At 50.3% G+C, this 18022-nt stretch overlaps 9 protein-coding genes across 9 annotated transcripts; 4 read left to right on the forward strand and 5 right to left on the reverse strand.

The window, feature by feature from the left end:
* Positions 1-322: 322 nt before the first annotated feature.
* Positions 323-2574, reverse strand: alg10 (dolichyl-P-Glc:Glc(2)Man(9)GlcNAc(2)-PP-dolichol alpha-1,2- glucosyltransferase; the record flags this gene model as incomplete). The annotated part of the gene is made up of 3 exons (XM_057288420.1): positions 323-1371; positions 1433-1570; positions 1635-2574. The coding sequence occupies 3 exons, from the start codon at positions 2572-2574 to the stop codon at positions 323-325; spliced, it is 2127 nt and encodes a 708-aa protein (XP_057154503.1).
* Positions 2575-2801: 227 nt separating this feature from the next.
* On the forward strand, positions 2802-3749 carry psf2 (DNA replication protein PSF2; the record flags this gene model as incomplete). Its single annotated transcript, XM_057288421.1, has 3 exons — positions 2802-2915; positions 2971-3557; positions 3632-3749. The coding sequence occupies 3 exons, from the start codon at positions 2802-2804 to the stop codon at positions 3747-3749; spliced, it is 819 nt and encodes a 272-aa protein (XP_057154504.1).
* A 350-nt stretch (positions 3750-4099) lies between these two features.
* N7519_001644 (CUE domain-containing protein) lies at positions 4100-4796 on the reverse strand (the record flags this gene model as incomplete). Its single annotated transcript, XM_057288422.1, has 2 exons — positions 4100-4393; positions 4518-4796. 2 exons carry the CDS (start codon positions 4794-4796, stop codon positions 4100-4102), a joined length of 573 nt encoding a protein of 190 aa, XP_057154505.1.
* Positions 4797-5271: 475 nt separating this feature from the next.
* N7519_001645 (condensin subunit SMC2) lies at positions 5272-9048 on the reverse strand (the record flags this gene model as incomplete). Its single annotated transcript, XM_057288423.1, has 6 exons — positions 5272-6210; positions 6259-6633; positions 6682-6886; positions 6936-8840; positions 8929-8969; positions 9022-9048. The coding sequence occupies 6 exons, from the start codon at positions 9046-9048 to the stop codon at positions 5272-5274; spliced, it is 3492 nt and encodes a 1163-aa protein (XP_057154506.1).
* A 698-nt stretch (positions 9049-9746) lies between these two features.
* gtmA (gliotoxin thiomethyltransferase) lies at positions 9747-10799 on the forward strand (the record flags this gene model as incomplete). The annotated part of the gene is made up of 4 exons (XM_057288424.1): positions 9747-10140; positions 10204-10242; positions 10302-10358; positions 10411-10799. 4 exons carry the CDS (start codon positions 9747-9749, stop codon positions 10797-10799), a joined length of 879 nt encoding a protein of 292 aa, XP_057154507.1.
* Positions 10800-11080: 281 nt separating this feature from the next.
* Positions 11081-12901, reverse strand: N7519_001647 (NOT2/NOT3/NOT5 family protein; the record flags this gene model as incomplete). Its single annotated transcript, XM_057288425.1, has 6 exons — positions 11081-11176; positions 11235-11589; positions 11648-11913; positions 11965-12445; positions 12536-12677; positions 12757-12901. The coding sequence occupies 6 exons, from the start codon at positions 12899-12901 to the stop codon at positions 11081-11083; spliced, it is 1485 nt and encodes a 494-aa protein (XP_057154508.1).
* A 595-nt stretch (positions 12902-13496) lies between these two features.
* mrpl4 (mitochondrial 54S ribosomal protein uL29m) lies at positions 13497-14592 on the forward strand (the record flags this gene model as incomplete). Its single annotated transcript, XM_057288426.1, has 3 exons — positions 13497-14028; positions 14109-14275; positions 14422-14592. Coding segments are annotated over 3 exons (870 nt in total), but the record flags the coding sequence as incomplete, so codon positions are not given.
* Positions 14593-15063: 471 nt separating this feature from the next.
* N7519_001649 (secretory pathway gdp dissociation inhibitor) lies at positions 15064-16870 on the forward strand (the record flags this gene model as incomplete). The annotated part of the gene is made up of 9 exons (XM_057288427.1): positions 15064-15109; positions 15174-15198; positions 15260-15319; positions 15380-15407; positions 15458-15803; positions 15869-16032; positions 16104-16419; positions 16468-16725; positions 16782-16870. 9 exons carry the CDS (start codon positions 15064-15066, stop codon positions 16868-16870), a joined length of 1332 nt encoding a protein of 443 aa, XP_057154510.1.
* Positions 16871-17156: 286 nt separating this feature from the next.
* Positions 17157-17773, reverse strand: N7519_001650 (PaaI family thioesterase; the record flags this gene model as incomplete). The annotated part of the gene is made up of 2 exons (XM_057288428.1): positions 17157-17547; positions 17676-17773. The coding sequence occupies 2 exons, from the start codon at positions 17771-17773 to the stop codon at positions 17157-17159; spliced, it is 489 nt and encodes a 162-aa protein (XP_057154511.1).
* Between the last annotated feature and the right edge of the window lie 249 nt (positions 17774-18022).

Genomic DNA, 18022 nt, shown 5'->3' on the forward strand with positions numbered 1-18022 from the left:
TCTTCGTGAAGATAGGATCTACAGATCTACAATATAGCCCGGACGCTCGATGGACTTTATATGAACAAGACTTAGAACAACTAGTGACTGTTCTCGGCATCTAAAAGGACTAGTTGAGCACACCGCTATGGCCGCATGAGCGGCCGACTATTCCTGTTTACTTATCCTTCTAGACCATATAAATTACGATCATTTCTATACGCAGGCGCTACAGAAAAAGATCATTGAATGAGTAGTCAAGCAAGTTTACATTTTCTATTGTACAAATGACCAAACCAAGGTAGGCCAAAAGGGAGTATTAAAGAGTAAAAGAGCAGAAAGATCACCACATGAAGCGCTGAGTCTTGCCAGGCTCCTGCGGCCACTCAAAGCCCTTGTACAGGAAGACATACCCAGTGATCAGATTAATGACCAAGAACCAGACCGTCTCCACAAACTTTGGCGAGTTGACAATGAGGTCCGAGCGACGCTTAGCTTCCTCTGTGCGGGGGCGAGTTTCTCGGTCCCTGAACAGACATGGCAGAGGAGGAAGATGCACACGCCACATAACCCAAGGGATGATGAGGTAGCGGGGTTCGACAAGGGGTGCTGTGATGAGAGACAGGGAAGTAGCGGCCAGCCAAACAAGGACGAAGCTAACGCGCGGTGCCTCAAGCAATTCTCTCTGCCGCGTGAATATGTGTTGCTGGACCCTAGCCAGGACCGCGGGATCTTTTGGATCCGTAATCTCTGCTGGTAGCTCGCTTGTGTCAGTGTTCTTGGTCTCTGTTGGTGGATCGGCCTTCTTGGACTTCTTGTTACTGGGCCGGTTGGGCTTCTTCGTCCCCTTTGGTGGCTGTTGGTGCGCTTGTAAAGGCTTGCGCACAGAAGACGAAGTGGATTTGGGCTCTTGAGCTACTGGAGCCGGAGCCGGAGCCGGAGCTGGAGCTTGAGGCGCAGTTGGAGCAGATTGCTGAACTCGCAGGGCTTTGGGCGGACGTTGAATGGTGGTAAATCCGAAGGCGGAGATCACGACCCATCCGCAGAGGAAATAGACTGGCACTGCAGCATACTTGACTGCTGGGTGAAGCAGAAGAATGCGGAACACGTAGAACACATAGTGTCGGTTATCAGCAAGGGTGAAGGGGTGCACAATGGTGTTGAAGTGGACCACGGCAAGCATAAGCGGGATCACAATCAGGGCTGCTTTGAGTTTGGGATATTTCATCTGTTTCGGCGGGAAGCCGAGGTTCAAATATTTAGGGAGTGGCTTAAGGGCGAGAATGTTGATCAAGGGAAGGATGAAGAGAGGCCATGAGAAGAAGGTGAAATACGGCCAGATGTAGAGCATCTGAGCCAGATGGATACCCGCGGTATGGAACTCCTTGTGACCTATTGAATAGCAGGGGTTAGTCAAAATCGTATTTAATGTAAATAAACAAGCCACCCGTACCTAGGACGACTCCATTGTTCCAAAGCACAAACGCACCAAAGGCCGCAAGGACGATGATGTGGGGAATGAGAGAAACAAGGAGAGGGAAAGGCTGCTTCAGGCCGACAGTTGCAAGTGAGATGGCGGTCTTCAGGTAATCTATATACTAGGTTAGAATGGTCCCCGGCTTGCTTTATATTGTATGTTCAACAGATCAATTTACCTTCCAAGGAAGCCTCCGAAACGAGAGGATCATACACTTCATTCTGCAGGCCTTGCTTCACAATAGTAGACACTTTGGATGACATGCAGGGCGTGGCAGACTTTCGAATCTTGCGGACCACCTGAAGTCCACCTAAGAAAACCGAGACCCAGAAGATATTGGTCTGTCGAAAGACCAGTGCAGCCAGCGCGAAGGCCAAGAATCCCAATGTCTCCAGAATGCCATTGCTAGGCCCTTGTTTTTTGTCTTTTCCGGAGCCACCTTGCTGGTGTCTCTCTGTGTCTCTCTTCAGGTCCCAATTGTACGCCTCCACAACAACCAGCAAAGCAAGAACATCTGTGTAGTACAGACCAGAGAAGAAGAACAGCGGGGGAAACAAGCAGATGTTCAGCACTGTATGAGACACGTTCGCTCCCAGCGGTCGAGTATTTGTCGTCCTCTGTAGGGTATCAAGCAACTTTTGCAGTCTCCAGGGAAAAACAACAGTTGTCGCACCAACGTTCGTCATGCGCAGGACATCCGGAGTAAGCTTTGTCGGGGACCCGCGTAGCAGCAACACAATAGCGAAGATGATGTATGAGCACAGATATAGACCCGGTGGTGTTGTGAGCTTCGGATCCCATTGTGTCCACTTATGCGACCAGTATGCTTGTGCTTGCGGGACATGGAAGACTTCGTCAAGGTAGGGCTCTGGGACAACCTTGTTGACGAGACTCACCCAGAGAGGAACCAAGACCAAGCAAAACGGAACCAACCATCGAGCACTCCGGCTGAGATCTGATTCTGGAGGATTGGCCATGCTGCGCAAATAATCGTTCGCAGCAAGCAGATACAGTTGCCAAGTGATCTTCAATCCATCGGCCACCGGGTCCCAGTCATCGGCTGCGGAGCACGACCGATGCAAACGTTTCAAACGTTTCGACCGTTTCGAGGTCGCCATCTCGACGCGACATGAAAGAAGACGTTCAATAATAGTCAATTGATCATTTCAAGAGCAAATACGCGGTTAACAAATAAGAAGAAAAGACAGGAAAAGAAAGGAAGGCAAAGCAAACGGTCCAGGTCCAGGCCGCGATCAAGACGACCTATATCATCCTCAGAAAAACGATGAGATCGCGACTCTCGTGATTAATTGAAATCGCTTCCGCCTTCCTATTCACACCCTCAATGGCTTTCCCTCTTCCTCGGGGCGTTACGGCGTCAGAGATCGCCTTCCTGGCGGAGATGGAAACAGTGACAATTGTGCCTCGCCAGCGTCTAGAAGGCCTCGAACTACTAGGAGTGAATGCGCCTCCGAACTGCTTCATCTGAACTTCCCAGAGCTAACTATTCCCAGGGACCCATTGAACCTCTTGTTCCGCCCCGACGTGCTTCCCTCCCCCTCTGGCTCGCGCTCCTCCTTAAACGCCAACGCCGCGCAAACATCATCCCACCAACATGGTTACACCCAGAGCCGTTAGCTCTCATCCTCGAAGTCGAGTCCCAGCACCAAGATTACAAAAACGCTTTCTCCCCACCTCCTCCCCTGCCCGGTCAACCTAGCATTTTGGACCGCGATGCCCTGCCGTCTGCTCGGCCACAGTATACACCAGATGGGAATCGGTATTATGCCGCGCCGCCTTTCCTACATCAGAACACAGCCCAGACCGTAATCTCTTCTCGAGATCCCCCTTCCCTGCCGTTTCACTGGGTTGAGGTTGGGAATCTGCTGCTTGACGCCGCGAGTGATGATCTCGTGGACCCGGATCAGATACGGAGGCTGCTGAAGGACCTGCGTGAGGTGCGCATGGCCAAAATGAGGTCTGGCGTTGATGTGCTGGATGCTGCGGCGACCGGTGGTGGTGGTGTTGCTTTGACGGGTGTCGGTTCTATGGAGCTGGGAGAGGAGCGAGGGTTTATTACTGGCGTGGTGGATGGTCTTCGGTATGTTTGACATCTTTCTCGGGCACTTCCGTATCCGAGTATATGGGAGACTTTCGTTGCTAACTGGCTTATAGGAGAATTGGGTCCTCCAAGGAACAGGCCCGGCGCGAGCAGATGGCCGAGCAGAGAGCAAACGGTGGCTACGATGGCACTCAGGACGATGACGAAGAAGAAGATTACATGGAGTTCTAAGCATTTAAGACGTTTCTTTTCCTGTTTTGGGGGTATCTTTCATTCGGAGTTATTCGGTGCATATGTGACGCAGACCAATGCCCAAAACGACTTTCATGTATATAATCCAATAACCCTCCGCAATCCAATGACCAACGGTTATAATCGAAACTGTTCCAATTTAACTAACACCATACAGCATGCGAGCGCTTTAATACAAACGAAGAGGAATGATGTCGAAACAAAACCCAAAGAGCGGAGAGGGTATATCGGCCTCCGGGAAACACTGTGCCGGGTTTGGCCAGACTTATCAACGTCAAAAGCAGTGTACAGAGTCACAATGTTGACATGCGAGCGTAGAAATTCTCATATCATTGGGCATCGCCCTGGTTCTTTTGCATCATCTTCCTCCGCGCCGCTAAAATCATATCATCTCGACGCTTCTGAAGTATCCGCTGGCGCTCTTCCTTGTTCTGAGACCAGGTGGACTTGGAAGGTACCTCGGATCGTGACTCTGCGGGAGGGCTCTCAGCCTTTGCGCTCAGATTATACCGAGATATCAAGTCCTGTGCGTCCGCTTTGGGCGCGGATGCGGCCGTAGCGGTCTGGGTCGGCGGAATGTTGGTTGGGGGGATTGCGACCTGAGGTTGGAACGAAAGAGGAGGCTAAGAGAATAGATCAGTCAATGTTCTATTTAGATTTGAAGTTGATATTCGCAGCCCGCAACCAAGTCAAGTTGTCACGAATAAAAAATAAGGCGGGGAAATGTGATCCCAGCGCAGAACGTACCGTTTCCAAACCCCGTCCAGTCAGAATCCTCTCTGTTGTTGCGGCGACACTGCCCCCATTACGCTGCAGATCCCACATTATACCTCGAGTGCTTAGTTGAGGGAACATCTGCGCGATCTGTTCCACCTGCGCCGGATCGACAACATTGCCACGCCCCCGACCTCGGCTTCCTCCCGCGGCGCTTTCATCGCGATTAAAGAACCACCGGATAACAAAGTATGATACAACCGCTAAGGTCAGAAGTGAGGGTATGTTCAGCGAAGGTTCCTCGTCTGACATCTTGTGTTGGCGGAGCGCAAGTAGAGGCAGGTGTTCAGGGTCCCCGGTGTCGGTGTCTGGCGGTAACGGTTCTGAGAAAGGCAAGACGTCGAGTTGAATATGATTTAATATAAGTGATGCCCAGGTGAGGTACTTTAGGTATTGGCGCAATGGGGGTAATTTCAATGAAATCGCAATGCGCGTTGGAAGGTGGCACGGATCAGGTCGAGGGTTGGGCACGTGCCGGGTACCGGAGTTTCCAAGTTTGGAAGTTTGTCTTGAGCGACAACTTATATTGTGCACTGAGATTGTACACTTGTATAGTGTATACCCATGAAGAAAATTGAAATAGTCTTTACCATGCATAATTCATAAAATAGAGATCCATTCCCATCCAAAAGCAACCAAACACCAAAGGCCAGACATAATAATCTCACACTCCACCGGACCAACACACCACGAAAGAAACTATAGACAACCAAGCTCATGTGCATGCTTATTTCAAATCCGCTGGAGTCAACGCCTGAACAATACTGGTACCCTCGCTGAACCGCGTGCGGAAAATGCGGTTGGCGTTTTGGAACATGCCATCCTTCAACGAGACGACGATGAACTGAGATCCCTTGAAACGGGTCTTGATCAGTCGACCAATGTTTTGCGTGTGTGACAGATCGAGCGCGGCGTCGACCTCGTCCAGAATGTACATTGGAGCGGGCTTGAATTGCAAGAGCGCCATGATCAATGAGAGAGCAATGAGCGAACGTTGGCCACCGCTCAGTTCTGTCAAACTCTGCTTCCAGACCTTGCCCAGGGACACCTTCACCTCGAGACCATCCGTGATATCTTTGCCCTCGGGAGGGTCGAGCTTGGCAAAACTTCCCGGTAGGAGCTCGTTGAAGATCTGTCCGAAGTCGCCATTCACCTTGACCCACGTCTTATGGAGAGCTTCCTTTTTGTATTCGTTCAGGTTCATGATGGTCTCCTCGATCTTTCGCTTGTCACGAATGACGGTCTTCATCATGTTCTTAAGAGCAGCCTCCTTCTTCTCGACGCTGTCAATCATGTTCATGACCTTCGGGTTGATTTTCTTTTTCATGCCTTGGGATCGCTCAGTCAAGTTGCGTAGGGTAGACTTGCACTCGGCAATGTTCTGGTTCTGGAAATCGTAGGGAGTGTTGGCGCGTCCGAAGTTTTCTTTCTCATCTGCAATCCACTCATGTTCTTGTTCCATGTGAGCCACAGCCTGACTAGCAGTGTACTGGTCCTTTTGGAGCTTTTCGAGCTGATGGCCAAGCTTCTGCGCCTCTAGTGCATCCTCGGTGATCTGAGAGGATTTGCTCTTCATAGCTTCTTCTAATTCTCGCAACTCCTCGTCAAAGCCGGTCAACTTGGCCCGCTCGTCATCGAGCTGAGCCTGTGCGATGTCATGGGCATCCTAGAATTGTCAGTGATATTTCAGTAGTGTTGCAAGGGCATCACAAACCTTCAGCCGCGCTTGCTCCCGTTTTTGTGATTCAATCTCTTGTACTTGGGCGCTAAGGGTATTGTCTGACTCGATCAATTGCTCCTCAGCCGCGGACAAGTCGCTTCCAACTTGTTCAGAGTCTAGTCTGGAAGTCTGCAATTCCTTCTGCAGCTCTTTGACCGAGCTAGAATTTTTGGCGTAGCTCTTCTTGAGTTTATCGAGCGTTGTCTGCAGTTCCTCCAACTTGCTATCCTTGTTGTCGCTGAATTCACTCATGTCTTTCTCAATTCGCTTGATGTCCTTGGATGCTTCGGCCTGGCGAGATTTTGCGTCGGCGATGTCATTCTTGAGTTGTTCGATGTTTGATCTCATCTCCTCAACAGCTTGGATGATCTAACTGGGGTTAACAGCAAATTGGGGGAACAGATTAGGAGAACATACCGAAGACGAAGAGTTGCTGTTAATTTGCTCCTCGGTAAGTTTAATCTCGTGGTTCTTCAGATCCAGATTTTGTTTGATGGAGCGAACGGAATCGAGCTTCTTCTTTTCCCTCTTCATGTGATCCTCCAAAGTCGCGAGCTGTCGTTCTTTGCTCCGCAGCTCCTTGGTGATATCGTTGAGCTTTTGCAAGGTAACAAGAACACCGCTGGAGTTGGGGGGAGCTTCCACCGGAAAGTGTTCCGGACGGATCATACACATCTCCCTCCAGCGTGACACTCTTCATCCGAACTGACGGATTAAATGTTACCTTCTTGGCTGTGTCGGCATCATCGCAGATAAGGGTGTTGCCGAATACATAGTTCATCGCCGCTAGAACTTCCTCGTCGTATCCAACCAAGGATAGAGCGAGGTCGACCTTGCCAGGGGCAAGGTTCTGTGCAGCTCCGATCTTTTCCGCAGAGGCCTTAAAGGCGGAAATCTTATTAAGGGGAATGATAGTCACTCGCTTGCGCAGCTTGCCTTTCTGAAGCAGCTGGGTGCCGGTCTCTGCGCTGTCCACGACCACATTGTAAAGACGACCACCGGCGCAGATCTCCAGAGCAGTTGCAGCTGGAACCTGGTCCTTGTTGAGGGTGAAAAGTTGAGCAACCAAACCCTTGACCTTGGACCGGTCAAAATTGGGATAAGGGTCTGCGTAATTGAAATCGATGTTCGCTGCCTGGCGCTTGAGCCCATCAGCCCGCTGGCGGAGGTCGCGAATATCGCGTTGAAGCTCGGTCTGCTCCTGATATATCTGCTCCTCCTTCCCAGGCTCGAACCCAAGCCGGGTCAGCTCGGACTCCAACTTGTTGGCTTGAGACTTCAATCCTTCGAGGTCACGCAGAAGCCCCAAGTTTTGCTCCTTTGCCTTCTTTGCGCGAGGCTCCTCTTCTTTGATGCGCTTTTCAAGATGGTTGATTTTGAGCTTTCCTTGCTCTTGTTCTGTGGCGGCATTGCTTGCACGGTTCCGGGCATCTTGCAATTGACCTTGGTAACCACTCTCCTGGCCCTCCTTCGAGGCGACACCAGTCTGCAATGTCTGGAGCAGTTCCTCCTTTTGCTCCACTTCCACATTTTGTGCGTCCAACTCGGCCTTGGCGGTATCGTACTGGGCCTGTAGCTTCTCATAGATCTTGCGCTTCTCCTTCAAGATTTTCTCAAGATCAGTGACCGTATTTTGAATGGTCCGTCGTTTCTCTTTCTCTTCGTCTATGCTTGCATTCTTCAGATCAAAAACTGTAGTCAGTCGGACCAACTCGTGCGAGTAGTTCTTGACCTCATCTTCAAGCCCCTGGAATTTGCCGCCTTTTCGGAGTTCCTTGTCGCGAGCTGCGCGCACCCGTTTCACGTCCTCCTCTAAATGGGCAATCTCACTTTTGAGTTTGTGCGCGTTATCTTCGAGTGCCTGCGCTTTGTTACGTTTGTTTTCGCACTCTTCGCCTGCAACTCTCAGCCGCTCGCCGCCACGAACATAGTCATGGGCTACAACAAGTCGAGTCAAGCGCTCGAGGTCATTCTGCGTCTGTTGAAAGTCGAGGAAGGCTCGCTTCTCTGACCGGAGCTTCTCAAGCTTAGGTTCAATCTCTTCCTTCAGCAGCTCTTCGATCTCGCGCAGCTTCAGCTCTTTCTTTCCCATTGTCCTGTTCGCTTTCTCTCTTCGATCCTCAAACATTCGTGTACCAGCTGCCTCCTCGATCATCGACAGTATTTCGACTGATTTCATGTTCAGGACTTTCGTAATGCGACCTTGCATAATGAGGAAGTTGGGGTTGTTGATGTTCAGCTGAACACTCTGGAACAAGTTCTGAACAGTCTGCTGTTGCGCGCGGTGGCCGTTGATCAAGTATTTGCTTGTGCCACCTAGCACAATCTGTCGAGTGACGGAAATATTCGCATACTCCTCAAATCCGATCGGCGACTTCGCGGTATCCCGGTTGTCGAAAACGATTGTAACGCTGGCTTTCGTGACACCGGCTTGGCCACGCTTGTAGATAAGATCTTGGAGGTTTTGCGCGCGGACTGTGGTCATGTTGGTGATACCAAGCACGAAGCAAATAGCATCGAGGATGTTGGATTTACCACTGCCGTTCAGGCCGGTGATCGAGTTAAAGGCTTCGTCCCTACATCGCACGATTAGTAAAATCCCGTCACGCCCAAACTCGCCCAACGCCATGATTTGTTCATGCTTGGATTCGGAGGATTGCATACCATCCCGAGATCACCGTACGCACAGCATACGATTTGAAGCCCTGACGACCTTGTTAGCGCAGTGAATAACTATGAGGCAATGTTGAGCCTCACATCTATGACAATTTCAGTAATCCTCATGGTTGCGACTCCGAAACGGCGTTCTGCTCGCTAGCAGAGTGCATAGGTCGGCCAGGTGGGAAGTGGAGGGGATTGATTGTTTTGCCGCATCCGCTGTTGATGGTTTGCCCATTTGGGACTGGCGTCGTTTTTGCTGATGTCAGCGCGGGGGCTTTGTTCTCACGAGATATCGGAGTATACAAAAAATGGCGCTCGGCGACTTGAGATTAAATCTCTTCAGTCATTGGCTTTATTTATTGGCTGACATTTGGATGCTCATGTTTGCAGTTGATACGGAATACCAGCCAATGAGTTCGCCGCTTTTATTGACTCTGCAGGCCTCCTCTTTTGCCAACATGATCACGACCTTATACTAAGGGGAACCTTGGAGGCTACCTACTGCGCCAGTTTCGCGCTCAACCAATCATTGTCATGGACCCACGGTCAGTGTTACTATCAACACATTCAAGGTATAATTTTAGAAATGACTCGACTGAAATCCACTCACGGAGACATTCTCGGACACTTTCGCGGACACTTTCTATGGGAAGTCTAGAGCAACTCCAAATCATTTAAAGGACCGTTTAAGCCCAGCAATAACATTATCTTTCCATGATCTCGACCTTCCGTAACATCACTTGAAGTTTTCTTCTAAACAGACATACTCATCTATCATCTTCATTCACCACGGTACCCACCACCTTACAGTTTTACCAACCATGGCTGAGGAACCCACATTGCAGGCTTTCTTCAAGAGTAAAGACTATGCTAGCTCATTCAAACGCGGGGAGATGGTCACCCGCCCATTCGCTGAAATGCTGGTTGACCAGAGCAAGATTGCCGCCGAGTCCAAGGCCAACCCTGATCAGCACCTAGTAGTCCTTGACAATGCCTGCGGCACTGGTGTTATCTCTAGCGCACTCAACGATAAGCTTGATGACTCTGTAAAGAAGATGTGGAAGTTGACTTGCGGAGACATATCGTCGCCAATGATCGAGTCCGTTACGCACCGTATGCAAGAAGAGGGTTGGCCGAACGCAGAGGCAAAGATCGTGGATGCGCAGAAGCCCGAGCTAGCTAGCGCTCAATTCTCTCACATCTTCACTGCTTTCGGTGAGTTGGTTTCTGGGCGCACTCTAATCTCATTCGACTGTGGCTAACTACTATCTTCTACAGCCTATATGGCACTACCTGACTCTCTTAAGGCCCTCGATGGTGAGGATGTCTTTACTTACTTCCTTATTATATTCAAGGCTAATAAAGACTACCACTAGAAACCGTCCGAATGCTGCAGCCCGGCGGAACTATTGCTTTCTCGACCTGGATCGAGCGTGAGTATCGGAACGTTTCTTTCACATAACCAGATATACTGACATGAAACAGCCGGCTGGATCGCCGTCGCCCGAGCAGCGGTTGAAAGCATGCCGGGCAACCTGTCTTTTCCGGAGACCCCAAAGCTCCTGGCCGTCTTGACTGATGGGAAATGGGACTCGAAGGCTTGGATCGAGACCCAGCTAGAGGAACGTGGGTTTCAGGACATCGACGTCCGTCCAACAACGACAAAACTGACCATCACATCCCCTATCTTCGTTGACATGACCATGTTGATGATTCCCATGATGGTAAAGTCCTTTTGGACTGAGAAGCAACGGGAGGAACACCAGGATAAGGTTCGTCCGGCGATAGAGAAGTACTTGGAAGACACTTACGGGTACGGGAACATCGATACCGAATGGGTGGCTATTCTGTCCACTGCGCGCAAGTCTGGCTAGCTGGAGAGCTCATTCAGACGGGGTCCTATGAATAGAGAGATCTACAGCAATCTATAGCATTCCACAGCATTATGACAAGATCATCCAGGTAATGACATTGATTTTCAAGATCGTATCCTGGTCTCCCACATAGCCCTTTAATACCAGAGAAATCAACGCGCCTTGTCCCGTAGGTTAATGTACTATCGGCCATCCCCGAGCAATATAACACAGACCAGTAAACCGAACGCCATGGTTGATTGCTTGTATTCTGCGTGCGCCTAGGTCGTTTTAACTTCAAATCATGAGGCATGATGCACCACGCCAGGTGGGCGGGCGGCACCTCGGTTAGGATCCAACCGGTTGTCCAAGTCTTCATATCGAAGAATAAATTCACGCTGCGATCAAGGTTAGTTTAACCAGTTCTTTAACCAGTAAAGGATGAAAGTTACTTACTCGGACCTTCTTCCAGGCAGATGAATCCCACAGAAGATAAACGCCACGTTCCGTCACACCACGCTCCACATCAACAGGTCCAGGGTATGTCTCATCGCGAGTCAGCCAACACCGCTCAAGCTTGTGGTACCGCCATTTGCGGCCCATCAATTCCTCAGCCACTAGTTCCTGCATTATATCCCGAGGCATGCTGTAGAAGATGAAAAATAGTGTTTCATCACTAAACCCAGGAATGCGAGACTGGAGCGGTTGGATATTGGCGACATTATAACAACCCGGTAAAGAGAAGTCTTGTTCCAGAGGGACTGCTGACATTGATGACACGAATGGTGAAGCAAACGATGTGTGCAAAGGCCTATGCAGAGAAGCATATTAGTATGTGTCAAATGGTATGGGAACAAAGGAACTCATACTCCGCCTGGTTTAAATCCAATCCTAGTGTCATCAAATCTTGGCCAACAGCGAGACTTGCAACATCAGGACTCTCGCTGTGAATCATGCGTAGCAGGCCCGCCAACCCAAACCTGTCAAGTTCACTCATCTGCGCGAGGGGCGGTTGCTCCGTACTCTGGGGCGCAGTAGAAACATCTTGTCCATCGCTAGTTTCTGGCTGCCTTTGCTGCAGCTGTTGTGGATCGCTAAAGTTACGCTGCCCTGGAAGTACACCATTGTTCAAGTCCTGCTGTAAAGTTAGTGCCGCCTAAAAGGTTAGCCGATTGTAGGGACCTACCTCTTTCTCCTGTCCCAAAATGCCATTGGGTACTTGGCTGACTGGTGACCGCGGTCCCCCTAGACCAGTTCCATAGCCCCCAAAACCTGCACCTTGCATCAACGAACCAGTCCGACCGAGAGGGAGGTCGGCGGCAGAATTGCGACCCAAAGGGGGAAACTCCTCAATATTGCCTGTCTGGGGCTGGCCACCCGCACCGAGTTGGCTGCTGATACCCTGGCCACCATTTCTAAAGTCATCGAGTCGATTGGCGAACTGCGCACCAGAAGGAAACATGTCATCATGCGGCGGTTGAGATTGTTGGGGTGTGGGAAGGCCCTGGGGTTGGGAGGAACGCGAAGGGGTTTGCGATGTTGGAGGGAGCTGTTGCCTTTGGACAGGTGTTTGCTGAGCAGCGCGTTGACTTGCGTTGGCCCACATTAGCTGACCGGGAGTTTGTGACTGTGATTGCTGTGATGCTCCTGATAGCGAAGGAAACTCCCTAGAATCACCGACCTCGTCAGTTCGGAGACAAATTGGAAGGCCTAGAGATACAGGAGACCACTGCAAACCATGACAACAGAGAACTTACGAGAGATCAAGTGGTGCCGCAGATTGAGATCCTCCAAGACTTTGCGCAAAGCTTCCCATGGTTCCCATTGTCCGCTGCTGATTGCCCGGTAGGCCAGATGTTCCGCTAACAGGTAAATTGAAACTCCAATTCGCACCGCCGCCTATTGATACTCTTATGTTAGCATCCCTTGATTCAAATAATCTTGAGTGTCCAGAAGATATGACTCGAGGCAATCGCACCCAGTTTCCCGTTTGACAATCGCGCGGAAGCTAATGATACAGTTCGATCTTGTGCTTGCTGTTGCGTGGGGAATCCGGACATGCCTCTCAGCGGCTGTGGACCAGGTTCTGGCACAAGCGTGACAAGCCAGCACGATCGTCGCATCAAGAGCTGCTCAGATCAACGCCACAGGAATGTGCGGGCATGTCATGTGCTTGCAAATGCCTCGGTCGCAAATGCAAAACCACCTGCCCCAAGGCGTGCGATTGGACTCCCCGATGCTTCTACAGTGCTAGGTAACTCTCAATGTCAAGGAGAGTATAGCCCAGCACAGCAACAAGTCCGACCATACCAAGTATTCCGCGGAGGTTGGTGAAAGATAAGAAAGGCATAAGGGTTTGCGAAGGTATTGAAGGAAAATGACGAACCTGGCCTATTCATAGTCGATATTTCTTAACAAGAAGGTAATTCCCGTTATTCCGGGATATGTCAAAAATCAAAAAGAGGACTGGCCGAGTAATAGACCGGAGGTGAATCTGTGGAGGGGAGAGCAATCCACCAAGGCCTCTTGGTCACGCTTGATACGGGACTGCTCCGCCGAGTAGTCGATTGGGTGGTTAGACGCGCGGGTGCTAAGGAATGCACAGGCCAAGTCTGTAATTAACCGCGGCACAAGGCCTAAGAGGTAAAGACCAAAGATATCTTTGAAGGAAAGGTACTTGGGATTTTCGTTTGCTGGATTAAAAATTGAATCAAAAGAAATCATACGACTTGGAAAAAAAGGTATGAAGAACCCGACGAACCCGAGGCTGGCAACATCCAAGCTGGTCTTGGGTTGGTTATGGCACGTGATCAGTCTTGCCGCCTTCACGAAAAGAAAGGCCATCAATCTCCGACTCCGACCATCCTGGGGAAAGCCATCACAATCATGCACCAGGTTCCACGCATTGCTAGTCGCCTGAGGGGGATGGCTATGGCTGAATTGCCTCCCACTTACCTCGCGCCATCACTTCACCCCTCCGTGACCCTGTCAGCCATCCAGTCTTCAAGCTTTTCCTCCACTGCCTCCGTCGGCGCCAACCCTCGACGCGACAAGAGCAAAAACCGTGGTGTATCAGCCATCAATCGAACCGGTCCCAGAACCCCATTTACCGTGTCAAGATGGCCATTGCCCAAACCTGTGTCGCCGAAAGATATGCAGCCACGGGAAACAAACCCCAACCATGGACTCTGGGCCTTCTTCCCCCCTAACCGGCAACCATTACCTACCCCAGCTTATGACAACGCCCATGGTTAGTTTGTTTGTCCCCAATCCATAGATTGAATCTATAGATTGGACGTGCTACGAGCAGTGCTGATGTTGGCAATTTAGGTCGTCCTTGGGCTATCCAAGAACTCCGCGAAAGGAGTTGGGAGGACCTCCACGGTCTGTGGCATGTATGCGTCCGGGAACGAAACCGCATTGCCACGTCGGATCTTGAGAGAGAGAGAATCCAGGCTGGTTACGGTGGATTTGAATCTCAGGAACGGGACAAGGTGGTGAGTTTTTCCCTGGCTATATAGGCCGTCTCGTTCATCTATATCTTGGAAAGCTGCAGGGAGAATTTTCCTTCGTTACTTCCGAGGCAACGGTCAATTGATGGTTGGAATTGCCTGAACCCGACTGACCCATTTGATCATTTTAGATTCGAAGCACCATGAGGAACATCAAGCACGTTCTACGTGAACGCTGGTATGCTTGGGAGGACGCCACACGAATGTACAAGCGCGGATACCGCCCTGACAACTTTTACGGACTCGAGGACGTTGAGGTTGAGCAGGAGGGTGTTGAAGAAGCCCAAGGCAAAGACCAATAAGGATGAGGAAAAAGGGTTCAGGCACACACCAGGTCGAGGAGACTTAAGCCGAGTCTCAATTGTCAAATTTAAGTATGTAACATTAGCTTTTCAAGGTGATCCTAGTAGTCCGCATGTCAAATTACATAGTATACATTGGATATATGAGAGATGATTCATCATCCGACGCTACAAACCTCCTTTAATTTAGACCAGTACCTAAGAATATCGGGCATCGATCATATTTACCCCTGAGATGAAAGAACCCAGGGATATACGGAGTACGGAGTACATATTCAGGGGTTCGTTGAAGCCAAATTATCCCATGTCATTAATATCGTGAGGTAACTCACTAGTGGCGGATCCGTCAAATAGTTCCCCTTTCTTACCGCTTCGTTGATCCGCGGGGAGATAGTCAACTTTCTCTTCTCCTCATTCTCTTGAGAATCTTCTTTCTACCTTTCTCTACCTTTAGTATCTTCCATATTCATTATGGACGAGATTGCCCCAGAGTATGATGTTGTGGTGCTCGGCACTGGTATGTTGCTACCCCGCCATCACCACCCCCGTCCCAAAGTCAACAACTGACCAGTTCCTTTCAGGCCTGACCGAGTGTGTTTTGTCTGGGTAGGTCTTTTGAGCTTGGATCTTAGTGATTCCACAATTTTCTCATTGTTTTTGACTACAGTGTGCTCAGTGTGAAGGGCAACAAGGTCCTTCACATCGATCGCAATGACCACTATGGAGGGTAAGTCGGAGAAGCTCGCTATGACGGCACCAAGATCAAAATAGCTCACAATTACCATAGAGAAGCAGCTTCCGTCAACATCGAAGCAGTATGTACACCGATTAATTCCAGAGTCACCCTATTGACACCCTTTTGCAGCTGTTCAAGAAATACGGCAACGTCCGCCCCGGCGAGGAGCCATGGAAGAAATACGGGAGGGTCAATGACTGGAACATCGACTTGGTCCCCAAGCTGCTTATGTCCAATGGAGAGTTGACCAACATTTTGGTGTCCACGGATGTTACCCGGTACCTCGAGTTCAAGCAGATTGCTGGCAGCTATGTCCAGCAAGGCAAGGGTCCCAAGGCGACCGTGGCCAAGGTACCTTCGGATGCTGGTGAAGCTCTCCGCTCATCGCTCATGGGCTTGTTCGAAAAGCGACGTGCCAAGAAGTTCCTCGAGTGGGTTGGTGATTTCAAGGAGGATGACCCAGCCAGTCACCAGGGTGAGTATTTGCACCTTGGGTCAGCTCTGGGGGTTTCGTCAAAGCAGATAGCTAATGGACACCAGGATTGAACATACATGCGTGCACGATGAAGGAGGTTTACGACAAGTTTGGCCTCGAGGATAATACCCGCGACTTCGTCGGTCACTCCATGGCTTTGTACCCCTCCGACGAATATATCAACCAGAGTGGCGCCGCCGTCGAAACAATTAATCGTATCCGCCTGTATGTCAACTCTATGGCACGCTACGGAAAATCGCCATATATCTCCCCCTCTACGGTCTCGGCGAGCTGCCCCAGGGTTTCGCTCGTCTGTCTGCCATTTACGGCGGTACCTACATGTTGAACACCGACGTCGACGAGGTGCTTTACGAGAACGGCAAGGTCTCCGGAATCAAGGCGACCATGAAGGACCGTGACGACCAATCCGAAGCCATGAAGTTTGAGACCAAGACCAAGAAGATCATCGCTGATCCTTCTTACTTCCCGAGCAAGTCCAAGGTCACCGGATACCTGCTCAAGGCTATCTGCATTCTGAACCACCCCATCGATAAGACCGACAGCAGCGACTCTGTGCAGCTGATCATTCCCCAGTCTCAGGTTGGACGCAAGCACGGTTAGTTCTATCAATCCCGATTTATTGACAAGGCACTAACCTCTCCAGACATTTACATTGCCATGGTCTCGTCTGCGCATAATGTCTGCCCCAAGGGCTACTACATCGCCATCGTGTCCACCATCGCCGAGAACGATGCCAACCACCACCTTGAGCTTGAGCCTGGCTTTGAGCGACTGGGCAAGATCGAGGAGAAGTTCATGGGTCCCCCCATTCCTCTCTACGAGCCCATAGACAATGGCGAGGAGTCCAACATCTTCATCTCTAAGAGCTATGACGCGACATCACACTTCGAGACCACGACTGGTAAGCTATTCCATGATTGGAGAATATATGACTTGTCGGCTAATCCTTTCTCCCAGATGATGTCCGTGATATGTACCGCCGTGCCACTGGCGAGGAGTTGAAGGTTGAGGGTCTCCGGGAAGACCAGCAGCTGGCCACAGAGTAAAAAGGCCTACTCGCCTTGGCAATCGGATAATCTAGTACTGCTTAGATTGGTTGATTATATTTCTCTTGGACATGTGCGATAGTCTCTGTTCGTCTCTGTTCTTGTCCAGCCCTTCCCTATCATAACAAACGAAGCCCAATATTTCCGGTCACTACCACATCGATTACAAGGATCTTCGCTCGTACAATGGCTAGAATTTGGCAAATTTATTGATACAAATGAAGTCTATACAGATTTATATCCCAGTAGCTGCCTCTTAAGAACCCGGCATATACCAAACATCGAATCAAATCCTCTGCGTCACCTCCGGGTCGGTATTGGCCTTCTCATGTTCACCAATCACACAAACATCACCACTCTCCGCCTTCTGGATCTCAGCGCGAAGCAATGCCAGCCGTTTTCCAACATGGATAACCTCGCAAACGAGACGCACCTCAGTTCCGGTAGGTACAGGCCGCAGATATGTCACCTTGAGGTTGCGGCTGACACCTCCGAAAGAGAACTTGCCCGGTTCGGAAATGCCCAACAAGATAGTGGTTGACAGAACATCAATCAAAGTAGCAGCACAACCGCCGTGGAGGTTACCCATGTAATTGCTCAGCGCAGGAGTGATCGTCAACAGGAACGAGACTGTAGCCGGAGGACCGCGGGTTGCGGATTCGAAGCGGAGGTTACAGCTGCGGGCATCGACGTCCCAGTGCTTTGGAGTTGAGATAAGGGTAAGCGCTGGAATTCAATTATGCGTACTAGTGCTGTGTAGATGGGAGATGCAGTTCATATGTTGAATGTTGCACATGGTACTTACTCCCTCATCCCCATGCCCATGCGCCCTGTATACTCGTAGACGAGCTCCTCGAACTCATCCAGTTTCCTGGACGGAGCGCTTATTGCGTTATCTGACATATCTGAAAGAAAACAGAATTAAATGGGTTAGGGAAGAAGCGTTGTGCTGGAAGTAGAAGTAACTAAAGCTAAGTACACCCCCCCACAGCTCGGATCGCCAGATTGGACCTCGGCTGTGGTGAAGCCGACTAAGTACGGGGAGTATACGGAGTACCAAATCAGATATGCTTGAATTGGAGATGTGTCCATCTCTCTACATATGTTCATTAAACCTTCATTTCAAAATGATTCTTTTTGCGAAGGACTACT

Source organism: Penicillium mononematosum (assembly GCF_028829835.1).
Source record: "Penicillium mononematosum strain IBT 11891 chromosome Unknown utg000001l:1.0-4488741.0:1.0-4491989.0, whole genome shotgun sequence".
In the NCBI taxonomy this organism is placed as follows: domain Eukaryota; kingdom Fungi; phylum Ascomycota; class Eurotiomycetes; order Eurotiales; family Aspergillaceae; genus Penicillium; species Penicillium mononematosum.